The 13,192-nt window shown below is 63.7% G+C and overlaps 3 protein-coding genes across 3 annotated transcripts; all 3 read right to left on the bottom strand.

Annotated features, from left to right (window-relative positions):
* Positions 1–1,416: 1,416 nt before the first annotated feature.
* On the bottom strand, positions 1,417–3,468 carry EMIHUDRAFT_223613 (hypothetical protein; the record flags this gene model as incomplete). Its single annotated transcript, XM_005791767.1, has 5 exons — positions 1,417–2,204; positions 2,296–2,488; positions 2,571–2,640; positions 2,975–3,216; positions 3,433–3,468. The coding sequence occupies 5 exons, from the start codon at positions 3,466–3,468 to the stop codon at positions 1,417–1,419; spliced, it is 1,329 nt and encodes a 442-aa protein (XP_005791824.1).
* Positions 3,469–5,089: 1,621 nt separating this feature from the next.
* EMIHUDRAFT_223612 (hypothetical protein) lies at positions 5,090–7,435 on the bottom strand (the record flags this gene model as incomplete). Its single annotated transcript, XM_005791766.1, has 3 exons — positions 5,090–5,581; positions 5,696–6,421; positions 7,412–7,435. 3 exons carry the CDS (start codon positions 7,433–7,435, stop codon positions 5,090–5,092), a joined length of 1,242 nt encoding a protein of 413 aa, XP_005791823.1.
* A 3,921-nt stretch (positions 7,436–11,356) lies between these two features.
* On the bottom strand, positions 11,357–11,898 carry EMIHUDRAFT_223608 (hypothetical protein; the record flags this gene model as incomplete). Its single annotated transcript, XM_005791765.1, has 2 exons — positions 11,357–11,466; positions 11,523–11,898. The coding sequence occupies 2 exons, from the start codon at positions 11,896–11,898 to the stop codon at positions 11,357–11,359; spliced, it is 486 nt and encodes a 161-aa protein (XP_005791822.1).
* Positions 11,899–13,192: the final 1,294 nt, after the last annotated feature.

Genomic DNA, 13,192 nt, shown 5'->3' with positions numbered 1-13,192 from the left:
ATACAGTCTGAGTGCCCCCGATAGGCGGCTGCACTCGCAGCCGCGTACCGCGTGACATACACGCCCACGCATGGGGCGCGTATGTTCCCCTAGATAGGCGCCCACACGTGTAGCGGCGTATCTCAACATCCCTCTGTGCACGTGCCAGCGCGAGTCGCCTTCGCCGACGGGCCGTTTCACGCGCTCACGCCCGCCTGTGTTGGCCAAGATAGGCGGCTGCACGTGTGGGCGCGAGTACCGCTATACGCGTCTGCACGTGTGGCCGCGTATCTTGGCTAAGATACGCGCCGGCATAGAATGACATGTATCAGCCCCGCGCCGAGCTCGATGCGCGGCAGCGGGTGAGGGCGGCTATTCTCCCCCGAGGCAGGCACGGATACACAGTCCCTCGTGTCGCGCGTGTAAGTCCCGGTTGCCGTGCGCGCCAGCGCGTGTGGCCGCGTACCTTAGCTAAGATACGCGCGCACGGGCGTGGGTGGGTAAAAACGGGTCACTTTGCGGGGTTTGCCTTCTTCACACACCACGGGTGCGGACAAACAGCGCTCCGACTGACACTCCGGCACTAAACACATACTAGAGTACAGGTACACAGTGCGCGCTCGAGCAACACGACCGACGGCCGAGGAGCGCTCCGAGGCCCGAGGTTCATACGGCGGCGGGGGAGGCGCGGAGGGCGAGGGGCATGAAGATCGCGTTGGCAGCTGGAGACTGCGCAAGGAGACGCTCGGGAACACATGCGCACTATCATCGCTCTAGCACTGGGGAGGGGGGGGCGCACAGACCGGCTTCCAATCCTCGAGCGCGGACCACGACCCGATCGTCTTGTCCCAGCCGAGCCCGCCCTTGCCCTTGTCCTCGGCCAGCCAGCTCAAGACCTCGTGCCAAGCCTTGCACACGGAGGAGTGGCCCGGCTTGTTTGCGGGGCCAAAGGGCAAAAGAATCGAACGGCAAAAGAATTCGGGAGGCAGCTCCCCGGCCCTGGATGTGAGGTTACTGACTGCACTCCAAGTGCTCCAAGTGCAGCGCCCGGGAGCACTGATATACATACATACAGCGATCCGACTGACGCTTCCGGCACTAAACATATACAGGTACACAGAAATTCCGCTGCGTACGAACACAATCAGGGCCATCCCTCCCTTGCGTGGCTTCTTGACAGATGACACTTCTATCACTATCTTCCTCATGCACAAGACCAGACCGGGCGGCTCGCAACGTGTGCGCGCTCGAGCAACACGACCGACGGCCGAGAAGCGCTCCGAGGCCCGACCTAGTGTTTTGTTCGTCGCACGCGCGTCCCGATCTGCGATCATCTCGTGACGTGCGGCATGGGTCGGACAATGTGCTGAGCACTCGAGGCACGCCGGCTCTCTCGCAGAGGCCAGAGCGGGCCCGCTCGAGGGCTTGCCGTGCCGACTAGATAGGAGAAACGCTTAAGCGGCCGGGCTCGCTCGAGCGCTTCTCGAACCGCTCGCGCTGCTCGGGAGAAATCTCCGCTCCGCAGGGCAGATATTCGGAAACATTGCACGGTTTCTGAAGCTCGTCCAGCTGGAGGGGGGTGATGCTCCAGGGATCGGCCCATTCGGCTGTGCTGTTGTTGTGGCGATACTCGGCGTACTTCGCAGCGGCATCTCCGCTGCCGGGACTGATGGTGTTCATCATCGTCAGGGTCATGTCGATGCCGGCGCTGACGCCGGAGCTGGTCCAGATTTCGAGCTCGGGGTTGGTTGGTGGCCCCGCCCTTTCGGCACGGACCCAGCGTTGGTCGTACTGCCAGTCGATCGCGGGCCTCGATGTGGGGGTCGCGTTCCAGCCACTCATCAGATTCTTGTTTGATGTCGCACTGAGACCGTTGAGAATTTCGGCCGCTGCCAAGATGGTCGCTCCGCTGCAGACGCTGATGATGCGTTTGGTTTCCGTCAACGCCGCTCGAGCTTTTACAAAGTTCACGAGGGGCTGCAGCTTCTTCCCGCGACACTTGCTGCAGTTCCCTTCTCCGCCCTTCCACCAAGCGCCGTTGCCGCCAGGAATCAGAATCGACTCCGTCACCGGGCAATCTTCAAGCGAATAGTCCGCGACAGTGATCGGGCTCCTGTCGAGCTTATCGTTCCTGTGGCGGACATGCGGGGATGTAGAACACGAGACGACATAGAAGTCTTTGGACCCGTTGTCATGCGTGGGCGCCAGCAGCATCTCCATAGGGCCTGCAGAGTGTGAGGGGAGGGTGCAGCGAACGGGGCGTAGGTAAGCGCAATCGGAGAGTCGGAGAGAGAGAGAGAGAGCGAAGGGTCTCACCGTAGATGTCGAGGACCTCAAAATCCGGGAAGAAAATCATGGCGATAGAGTTGGAGTACGTGTTGGTCGGGCGCGGGATGCCGACCGCATCCCACGGGGCCGGGTCGGGCGCGCATCCTTCTTGCGCGCCCCAGTGGGCAGCCAGGAGCTTGTATGACTGGTCGTCTTTACTCCCTCCTTCGCGGAAGGGGCACTCGATCCGACAGGCTCTGGCGGTTGTCGTACAGCGACCCGGCGTCAACCGATGCAAACAGGCTCCTGCGGTTGTCGTACACCGACGCAGAGAGCGACCCGGCCACGAGGGTCGCCAAAGCAAACCAGCGAATGTAGAGCGTCATCATGAACCTGCGACGACCACGGTGGTCTATAAGCACACGGGCGTCCATAAAAGTTGACAGGCGCGCTTGCATTGGATGTGCACAAACAGCTATGCGCAATGTGGAGGTGTACGGGGTCTGGAATGAGAGGGGAGGGGGCGGGGGACAAAGTAGCCTGCGGGGCGGGGGGGGTGGGGGGGGGATGTGCGCGGAGCGGGCTCACGAGGGCATGGACACGCGGTGGGGAGGTGCAATGTCTGGTGAGAGGAGAGGGAGAGGGGCCGCGATGGGTCGGGCGCTAGACGGGGAAGCGCTCTGGGGGAGGGATTTTGGGGGGGGGGGGGGGGGGGGGGGCGAGGCACCTCTCCGCTCGCGCGCCGAGTATATCGTTCTCTCTCATCGAGTCGACGCAAGCGAGCATTCCGAGGATGAACATATGCGAGTGGCGAAAGAGACTGCTCGACTCGCCGCATATGCTCATGCGATGCAGGCTGTGCTCGAGGCCGGCGAGGTAGCCGACGGCGGAGGCCGCCCAAGTACGCTTGCCAAAGGTCCCGCCGCCGACGAGTTTGCATCGCTCCGGGGCGTGTACTGGGGTCTGATTCTGGGCGGCGATGGGCTTGTGTGTCAGTTGGCGGTGCTGCGTCTGTTGGGGACCAGCTTGGGATGGCTGGCTGGCGGCCTCGAGTTAACGGACGGACACCTGCGAGGGCAGGCAGGGTGCGATTCCCACGCAGCCCCGGATGCCGGCGGCGGCGCGAGGGCCGCACCTTGATTGATGGCCACCTCGAGCAAACCCTGGAAGAGGCCTCGCGCAAACCTGGAAGCGGCTCTCGGAACCCTGCTGGGGGGCCATGACGAGTGCTGTTTTCGATGGGCCGGATTTCGCTTGACTTGGTCGGTTTGAGAACTTTAGTGCGGGAGGGTCGGCGAGCACTCACTCACTAGGGCGGCGCCGCAGGGCCGGCCGGGCGCCCAGGGAGTTTGGCTCCCAGATTGCTCGGCTTCCAGGGTGTGAGCCAAGTCCGTGCGTGGCTTCCTAAGTCGGGTTGGGGCAGCGAGCGGCCTGACACGTCTCAAGGCTCCAGGTCTCTCGACTCTGGAGAGAGAGAGAGATTTTTAGCAATACAATACCAAACAACTCTATCTCTAACACTCACACATCATTTGGGGCCTGCGTTGCGTTTTTTCTCAACCCACGTGCCTCTGCACATCCGTTCACGTGCACGGAGCTTCTTGAGCCACCCACCCACCCACCCACCTCACGGCCCGGCTGGGGCTTGGAGCCACCCACCCACCCCACCGACCTCACGGCCCGGCTGAGGCTTGGCACCGGCCGCCCACCCCCACCCACCTCACGCACGGCCCACCCGGCTGATGAGTGAGGCGAGGAAACCCACCCACACCGACCGACCCATCCCCACCACCCAACCAACCCTCCGGCCACGGGAGACACAAGCAAGGTAGCAAAGCACCCAGCCTCGCGCGCGCGCCTCGGCTAGGGTTAGGGTTAGGGTTAGGGTTAGGGTTAGGGTTAGGGTTAGGGTTAGGGTCAGAGAGTTCAAGCCGTTGTGCAGCTCCTAAGAACGGGCCGCTTCGGGTCGGAATGGAGGAACCAGGCAGCGGTCCGTTGACGCGAGCTCTCGGTGAATGCTCCGAGTTCTTCGGGTTAGGGTTAGGGTTAGGGTTAGGGTTAGGGTTGTTAGGGTTAGGGTTAGGGTTACAGGGTTAGGGGTAGCTTGTTGTCGTCGCGCCGATAAGACAGAGACACGGGCAGCAGTGAGCAGACGCGACCCAATCGACGCACCAGAGCATGGTTGGGCGTGTGAGCCGCCATCTTGGACCGTGTGGTGCGTGAGGCGAGTATTTGCAACCGGGAGCTCGCCGCCGCCCCTATGCCGCCGCCGCCGCCCTCCCGAGGCCAGATAATAGCCCAAGTCGAAGAGTGCGCCCCGCCCTCGGTATCTGGGTGGCAGGCGGTGGACTAGAGAGGCACGCCAGAGCACGGCCGGGGGCGCGAGCCGCCATCTTGGACTGTGAGGCGAGTATTTGCCACCGGGAGCTCGCCGCCGCCTCTACGCCGCCGCCGCCGCCCTCCCGAGGCCAGATAATAGCCCAAGTCGAAGAGTGCGCCCCCCGCCCTCGGTATCTGGGTGGCAGGCGGTGGACTAGACAGGCACGCCAGAGCACGGCCGGGGGCGCGAGCCGCCATCTTGGACCGTGAGGCGAGTATTTGCAACCGGGAGCTCGCCGCCGCCTCTACGCCGCCGCCGCCGCCCTCCCGAGGCCAGATAATAGCCCAAGTCGAAGAGTGCGCCCAGCTCTCGGTATCTGGGTGGCAGGCGGGACTAGAGAGGCATGCTGGTGCACGGCTGGGGGCGCGAGCCGCCTCCCGCCATCTTGGACTTTTCTTCGAGAGTCCGTGTGTTGGCTGTTGTTTGTTTGTTTTCTTTCAACGTAAAATCTCTAAAAAAAGCTCAGGACGACCTAACCCACGGTCGAGCAAGGGCAGAGCGGCGCGGCAGCGGCCGGCCGCTCGTGCGCTGCTCAGCAATCCCCGCAGCGCCCAACGCCACCCTGGCCTCCTTGGCCCACGCCACCGCCTGGCGCAGCGCTGGCCCGATGCACCGGCAGCGGCCCTGCCCTTTCGCACACGGCGACGTGCCATTTCGTGACACGACCTCCTGCTCGTAGCAGTTCATCGCGTTGTAGAGACAGCCCACGTCGCGCCTTTGGTCTCTGCCGCACTGCGCCTCGGCGAGCCCGCTCCTCTCGCCTGGCGGCCGCAGGCTGCAGAGCTGCAGCCTGCGCAGGCGAATGGAGGCCGCAACCGAGGCGAAGGGGCCGAGCCAGGCGGCCGCCCACGGCGTCACCTCGACGAAGACGGCGGCGGGCGAGAGTTGCGGGATGTGGACCAGGTGGGCGCCGTGCGGTGAGATGAGCACATCCGCCTCGCCGAACCTGCGCGCCTGGGGGGCGGGACTAGGCGCGCCGTCAGCGCGTTGGCGCGGGAGGCGAGGGGCGGAACGGGCGTCTCGTGCCTGATCGCAGAGCGAGTCCGGCCGATCCGGCAGGTAGACCACCTCGAGGGGAGCGTCAGCCACGCCCGCCGAGAGCAGAGCGACGGGAAGCTGCGACCGCAGGGCGGCGACGGTTGCGTTGGAGAGGCGGCGTCCTCCCGCGTGCGGACCGGGCAGCCGGCACTGGTTCTTTGACCCTCCTCCGCTGCGAGGCCGGTCGAGGACGCGCACGCGGAGCGGTGCGGAAGGAGGCCGCGAAGCGATGCCGCACTTGCTCCAGACGAGGCGGCGCAGCGCGCCCGCTTGATGCACGTCCATCCCTCGCGTTGACGGCCGGAAGGACTTGGTCGTGAGGCAGCCTCGCGGGCCGTCGGCTGGTCCAAAGTGAAGCCGCGTGCTCGGAAAGGCGAGTGCGAGCAGCTCGCGGGTGAGGGGCAGCGCATCAAACTGCCACCAGATTGATTCCGGCGCCGATCCGGCAGCCATGCTCGCTGCGAGCAAAGGATACGTCAGCTCAAGCGTTTGGTGCCCAACATTGATGACGAAGCGCTGGTTGGACGTCGCACGCGGGAGACACCGCCCGCCGCCGTACGGGCATGGCACCGTCCAGCACTGGCCAGGCAGGTATGGCAGGCGCTCAAGGTACGGGTGTGGCCGCCCCATCGAGCAGCACGAGGCCGCGCCGCGCTGCCACGCCACGCGGGAAACGGCGTGGCCCACCCCTTTTCTGAGCCTGGCTGTCAGGCTGTCGGCCAAACCGGAAAGTGGGTCAAAAGTGCCAGCAGCATCCTCGTTGAGCCAGAACGTCGGCTCGCGAGGTGGGTGCTAGTATGAGCCCGCTGAGGCGTAGTGCTCTTGCAGAGGCGGTTAGTGGTGCACTAACCCCGAGAAACCCTTCGGGTCACTCCTCATCGCAAACCCTGTCAGCAGTCCTCCTCCGGGAATGTACGTAAGAGCCACATACATTGAAAATGACCACCGACACGTGTAGGCGCGTATCTTAGCTAAGGCTCGCGCCCTGACGTGTAAGTGCTCATGTGCACCGAGCCCATATACGCACCTGCATGTGTGGACGCGAGTATTAACTAAGATGAGCGCCCACGCATGAGGATGCGCGTCTGCGTCCAGGTAGCCCAGATACCGTCTTCGTGTCTGGGCGCTTATCTTGAGTAAGGCTCGCGCCTACACGTGTAGCTGCGTATCTTGAGATGAGCGCCCACGCTTGTGGCGCCTATCTTAGCTAGTACTCGCGGTGTCGGCGTGGGTGCGTGGCGGTCAGCATACGCACATGCAGACGCGAATATTAGTCAATATGAGCGCTCACACGTGGAGGCGCGTATGTTGACATACGCACCTGCGCATATGGCGCTCAAAAGTGAATAGTTTTCGGTGATACGCGCTCAAGTCGCCTGTGTCATCTGTCCCTGGCTTGCTGGGCGCTGCTTTATGGCGGATCTCCTTGATGCCGCGGAGGATGATGCCGGCGCCGAGGTGCCCGCGGCGGCCGGGTAGCGAAGCGTTCAGACCACATGGCGGTCAGCAACATCGAGTGGAAAGACGTGGCGACGGTCGTCGAGCCAGCCGTGGCCAAGTGTCTCAACCCCGGCCTGCGCGAGAGGAGGACTTGACGGAGAAGGCCGCACCTTCTTTGTCGTCCGCAAGCGCCCCGAGGGGGCCGCCGTGAAGTATTGGCGCTCATCTCAAGATACGCAGCTACACGTGTAGGCGCGAGCCTTACTCAAGATAAGCGCCCAGACACGAAGACGGTATCTGGGCTACCTGGACGCAGACGCGCATCCTCATGCGTGGGCGCTCATCTTAGTTAATACTCGCGTCCACACATGCAGGTGCGTATATGGGCTCGGTGCACATGAGCACTTACACGTCAGGGCGCGAGCCTTAGCTAAGATACGCGCCTACACGTGTGGGTGGTCATTTTTGACCCACTTTCCGGGGTTTGCCCAGGCTGTCCAGGTGCCCTCGAGTGATTCTCGAGGTTCTCGAGGTTGTAAAATTCTCGAGGTGGATACTCGAGTATCCTTTGGTGTCCAGTCCGAGCCTGGCTGTTCTTCACCTTACTACCTACCTACCTATCCTTTGGCCGTATTGGGTAGGAAGCGAGGATTGGTGTGACGCGATCCACGCAGGCGTGGTTTCTGGCGGCCGACCGTCAAGTGTTTGCGTTGAGTGGGGTGGGGTGCGCCCCAAGCCCACAGGCCCACGCCCTATCTGTCGGTCTGTCGGGCACAGCTGTCAGGCACTGTCAGGTGCCTCTGTCAGACCAGCTGTCAGGTGCTGTCAGTGCTGTCAGGTGCTGTCGGGTGCATGTCTGAGGCGAGGTGATCTGAGCTGTCGGGTGCTGTCGGACGGAGCTGTCGGGTGTTGCTGTCAGACGCTGTCGGAGCTGTCAGTAGTCAGAGCTGTCAGGTTGCTGCTGCTGTCACAGACGTTGGGCTGTTGCTGTCAGGTGCTGAGTGTCAGGTGGTGCTGTCGGGGTGCTGTCAGGCTCTGACACACATCAGCCACAGTTATGACACCATCAAGAGGGCGCTGACTATCAAGGGGGCGCTGACGCCGATGACGCCGGCGGCTACGCAGCTGCCTCCGCCTCCTACGGCGTGATCACGCCGGCGGCGGCGGCCGCCTGGGGAGCGCAGATGGCGGCGCAGGCGCAGGCGGCGGCGGCGGCACAGACGGCGGCGGCCACCCCCACCCAGACGCCGTAGGCATATGACTGTAGGGCCCCAGAAGGCTAGCTGGTAGCTTCATTTGTAGTAGCACAGCCGCCGGTGCTAGAGAGAGGTCCGCAGAGGTGGGGCGGGAGGGTTGAGAGAGAGGCCCATGACCATCCCATGACTACATGGACCACACTCACATGTCTTTGCATGAATGATGTAATTTTGTTATACCCTCATGGGGCACAAGAAAGAGGCTCTACGGGGTCTGTGTACGGTCTGTGCTGCTGTCGGGCTGTCAGTGCTGCTGTCAGGCCACTGTGTGCTGTCGGGCTGTCAGGCAGCTGTCAGGCTGTCACGTTAGGGCCTGACAGCGACGGGTCGCCTCGCCTGTCAGTCTAGGGTACCATACTTCCGGGCCGGTGTGCGGGGAGCGAACCTTAACGACCGCCCAGAAGCTTTCTGAGCGACCCAATCGGGCCAGGATCATCAGAATATGTCCCCTCCACAGCATCGTGGGCGTTTGAGCGGTATTTGAGGAGCACCGCCACTCTGAAGTTCGGCCGGGTGGTCTGCAGACCCCCCCCCCGGAGCAGCAGAGGCTCCGTGGGGTCGCAGAGTCGACGCTGGGAGTCGCACTCGTCAAACCGTCGCATGACCACGCAGTCCGCACGTACCGCCCACATCCCCTCCACCGCTCAGAAGGCGCAGATCGACCGCCGGGCCGCGTAGTCGTCGTTAAGGAGCGGTTTTTGGAGCCGTACGAAGAGGTCCCAGACGGGCGAACATGCGGTTTTTCGATGACCACGCGCGATGTGGTATCTGGTTTTTGCTAAAAACGGGCCGCCTAGTGCAGCATCACTAGTACAACACGCAACCACACTGAGAGCTCCACACTAGCCGGTATAGGCGAGCCCCGGCGGCCTCACCGTCGCCGCTCGCGGCGGAGCCGACGGCGGAGCCACGGGCCGGTGCGACCTTTTGGGGGCCCATGAGCTCGCCAGGACGTCACCGATGGCTCGGCGCGCCTCTTCCCGCTAGCGCGGGACGGCCTGCCTACAGGAGGGAGGGGGGGGAGACGGAACTGAGCCCTAGGTTCGTGCAAAAGCGCCGGCAAGGGCTGGGAGAGGGGCGGCAAGCGACGGGCGGGTGAGCGACCTTTTGAGCGGTCATGAGCCGGCAGGGAGGCCGGCGATGGCTCGGCCAGCTCCTTCCCGGCGGGTTCGTCGGGCCGTGCCTGGTCGGCGGGGCTCGGGTGAGGTGAGCGGGCCCGGGAGTCGCATCTGCGCGTCCCCGGCAGTGGCAGTGTGTAGATGGGAAGTGCGGAGATGGGAGGCAACGCGCCTGTTTGATGGCCGCACGAGGCAAAGTTGGGCGCTCCGAGCGTCTTCTCGCCGAGAACGAGCGGGCTGTGCATCGTGGGGGGGTGACTGAGAGGGAGGTGGTCGTACGCTCACTTTGTCGGCCGCGCGCGAGGTGAATACTGGGTGTGAGGCGCGCAGGAGGCGAGGTTGGGCGCGCCGGCGGTCGAGCCACCGAAGAATTCGACGTGGCGCAGCTCCGTGCCGGCGGGGACGACCAAGCACATGATGTCGGCGGCGATCGCGCGACGAGCGAGAGCCGCAGGGGCCCTCTGAGAGCCAGGCGCCGAAAAGCAGCGTGGGCGGCGGCCGCGATCAGCCACCTGTGGGCGGCTTCCGGGGTCGCGGTCAAGCTCGCGACGGGGTAAATCTGGTGCTTCTAGTATCACTGGTGGGCTGGGTGTGCAGCAGCATCGCTCAAAAAGAGGCAAAAAACTCGGCAACTGTTTGGAGTGTCTACTTTCTCGACACACCGTTCTCGGCCCGGCCGGAAAGCTGGCTGGTGGTCGCGCGCGGCGCGTCAGCGCCACTCCGACTGGTCGGGCACCTCGGCTGGGTCCATCGGCAAGAGGCCCGCGCCGTCGGGCGGCCCCGGGAGCGCATGATGCCCCTCCGAGAGGCGCTGACGCCCCGCCGAGATCGCGCTGGTTTGGCACGAAAAGACGATGCGCCAGGGGGGGGGGGTCAAGTATGGTACCCTAGATCAGGCTCTGCTGTCAGGCTGTCAGATACGTGCTGTCAGACTGTCAGAGAAAGTGCTGTCAGCGCTGTCAGGCTGTCGGGCACTGTCAGGCGCTGTGTTTGCTGTCAGGCTGTCAGACCAGAGGGCTCAGACCCCTTTGGGCCGCGAGAGTACCATGAGTGAGTATTCTTGATACAAAACCACGACGACAGCAGTCGACTCGCATCGGTTGCCTCCATGAACGGCGGAGCTATTCTCGCGTCCACACCACACCTGGCTCCAACGTGGACACGCCCATAGCTGGGGACACTACTAGGTCACGCATGGCATCAGAAGTTTTATCTCTGGGCCCCGAAAGGCATCTCTAGCAGCGTCGTTACGCATGCTCCCTCCCCTCCTGGGCGCAAGCGCCTCACGTCTCGACAGAGCGTAAGCTCCGTTGGACTTGCGTTGGTGTGCGACGAGACGCGAGTTTTTCGCCATCGCATCGACCGCAGCAAACCACTCGCCGCAACAGCCGGAGGCATCGCCGCAACGCTGGCTGCGCCGCGGTCCCGCACCCGTCGACGAAGCTCCCCCCGCGGAAGACCGCGCGTAGCGACGCCTTGTCGATCGAGATAGATGAGCGCGCTTGAAGCTCTCGCCCCCCCACACTCGCACACTGGTCACTGCGCAGCTGCGTGCACACACCTACTGCGCGGTACTGGTACTGCCCCTGAGAGTTGGTTTTACGAGTGGGATCAGCACACACTCACACACAATACTCACCATACCATACTACCCCGGAAAAAGTTGGAACGACCTGGGCTGTCGTCCAGCATTAAAAAAATGCAGGCAAATATTATATTCGACAGAAATGGGGACCGCCAGAGTTGGGCCGCTGCTCGCCCCTCGCTCTCGCTTTATACAGCGACGCCTTTCGGGAGGAAGCAGGGGAGCGGCCGCCCCCCAGCCGGGTTTGCCACCAACAATAGACCACAGCCTCACGCCGCCCAGGCGCCGTCTCTTAGGCGCAGCACGGAGGCGACTTCTTCGCAAAGACGCGGCGGAGGCGGTTCAGAATGCGGCGGGCCCTGGAGCTGCACTGCCGACACTCTGCCTCCGGAGGGGATTCGCCTATGAATATGCGAGGCAAGGCTCAAGAAGGAACCTTCGAGAGGCCGGCGCGCGACCTCTGCGCGCGCCGCCGCCCGCACACTCCTCCCCTTGCCCTCCAGCAGCCGCCTCGGCCTCCTCCGCAGCGCCCTCCTCCGCAGCGTCCTGGACATTCACCTCCTCCTCCGCGTCGGCGTCCGCCGCCGGAGCGCCGTCGTCGGCGAGGCGCGCCGCCTCCTGCGCCTCCGCCATCGACGCATCCGAGCAGCAAAGCCCGCCGCTCTCGGGCTTCGCGCACATTTTGTTCTGCATGAGCTCCTCGCAGATTCTTGATCCGTGCTCCGGAGTGTCGCCCTCGGGGCCCTTCTGACACTGCTCGGCGGTCAAGCAGGACACCTCGGCTTGGCCGGCAAGCGGGAACGTGAGCAGGAGCAGCCGGTAGAGTGGGCTCATGTTCAGAGCGCCACAGAGCGCCACTGGCAAGCCTGAAAAAGAATTTAAGGGTAACTGCACGCCCCCTTTCGACTTTGAGCAAGTGGTACCACTTTGTCGCCGCAGCCTCCTGAGCACCCCCACGCCGGTTGGGGCTGCTCTCCGCCCACCAGCCGGCCACAGGCCGCCACCCTGGCCGGCCGGCGTCGAGAGAACGGCCAGACTCGACCGACCGGGTGTCGCGCCGCTGCCTGCTTCTCGCGCAGCTGTAGCAGCGCCAGCGGCTCGGCCGCGCATCCTTCACACACGCCGCCACGACCAAGCTGAGCGGGCCCAGTGTCGAGGTCTGGTGCGAGCTGCATGTGAGCGGCTTTGGCCACAGCAGGTCCACCAGACGGATCTCAAAGCTTGCCGTCGGCGTGCTGTCGTGGCGAGAGCCGAGACCGCTGCAGAGGAGCCGAGTGCAGTGACGATCCAGAGGCTACCAGGGCCACCAAGTGGTAGCCCTTGCCCATTCTGATCAGGGCTGTGCTTTGGTGGGGTTGTGTTTGAGCATGTGTGAAGTGGGAGTGCGTGCCGGCGGTGTCTGTGGGTGAAACGGGCGTGAGTGAGGCCGTAAGAGCCGTGGTATGAGCCAGAGTGGGCTTCATCACCCAAAATAAGGACGGTTTGGGACAGCTCAGACTTGGTACTGATGAGCCTGGGCCAGGAGGGCGACAGAGAAGGCGAGGTGGTGAGCTGGGAAGCCGCTTCATCGGCACCTGGACGTGTCGCGATGAACTGCCGAAAAGTACTATTTGCGGCTATTGCTCAAAAGATCGGGAGACAAGGCCTACATATTATGACTGAATCCTTGCGCCTGGTGCATGAGGGCTGCGGGTCGGGACATTTCACGGTCGGTGGCGCCGGTGTTGGCCTCCGGAAAGCCCTCGCAATCGCCTCGGATGGGGTCCACCGGAGACAATCTCGAGCCCTCTCCGTGGCATCACGAGCCGGTGTGAGCTTGCAGACCCAAGGTAAGTGCGGTTCGGGACAGCTCGGGCCTGCTACTGATGGGCCTGGGCCAGGAGGGCGACAGAGAAGGCGAGATGGTGAGCTGAGACGCTGGAGAGTCCGCGTGTGACCGTGTCGTGATGCGACTCCCCCGAATCAGTATTTAGCGCACTCCGCGACTCACGCGAGTTTCAATGTCGCCCCCCTGGCTGAGGCAGTTACTCACCACATCTGCACCCTATCGGAAGGAATTCCTCCCAGCGACGTTCAAGCACTCCCGCTCCGCACTAGACACGGAGGAGAGATTTCCATTCTGGGCGGC

The sequence above is a fragment of the Emiliania huxleyi genome (genome assembly GCF_000372725.1).
Source record: "Emiliania huxleyi CCMP1516 unplaced genomic scaffold EMIHUscaffold_110, whole genome shotgun sequence".
Lineage (NCBI taxonomy): Eukaryota > Haptophyta > Isochrysidales > Noelaerhabdaceae > Emiliania > Emiliania huxleyi.
This window is presented reverse-complemented; position numbering and strand designations above follow the sequence as displayed.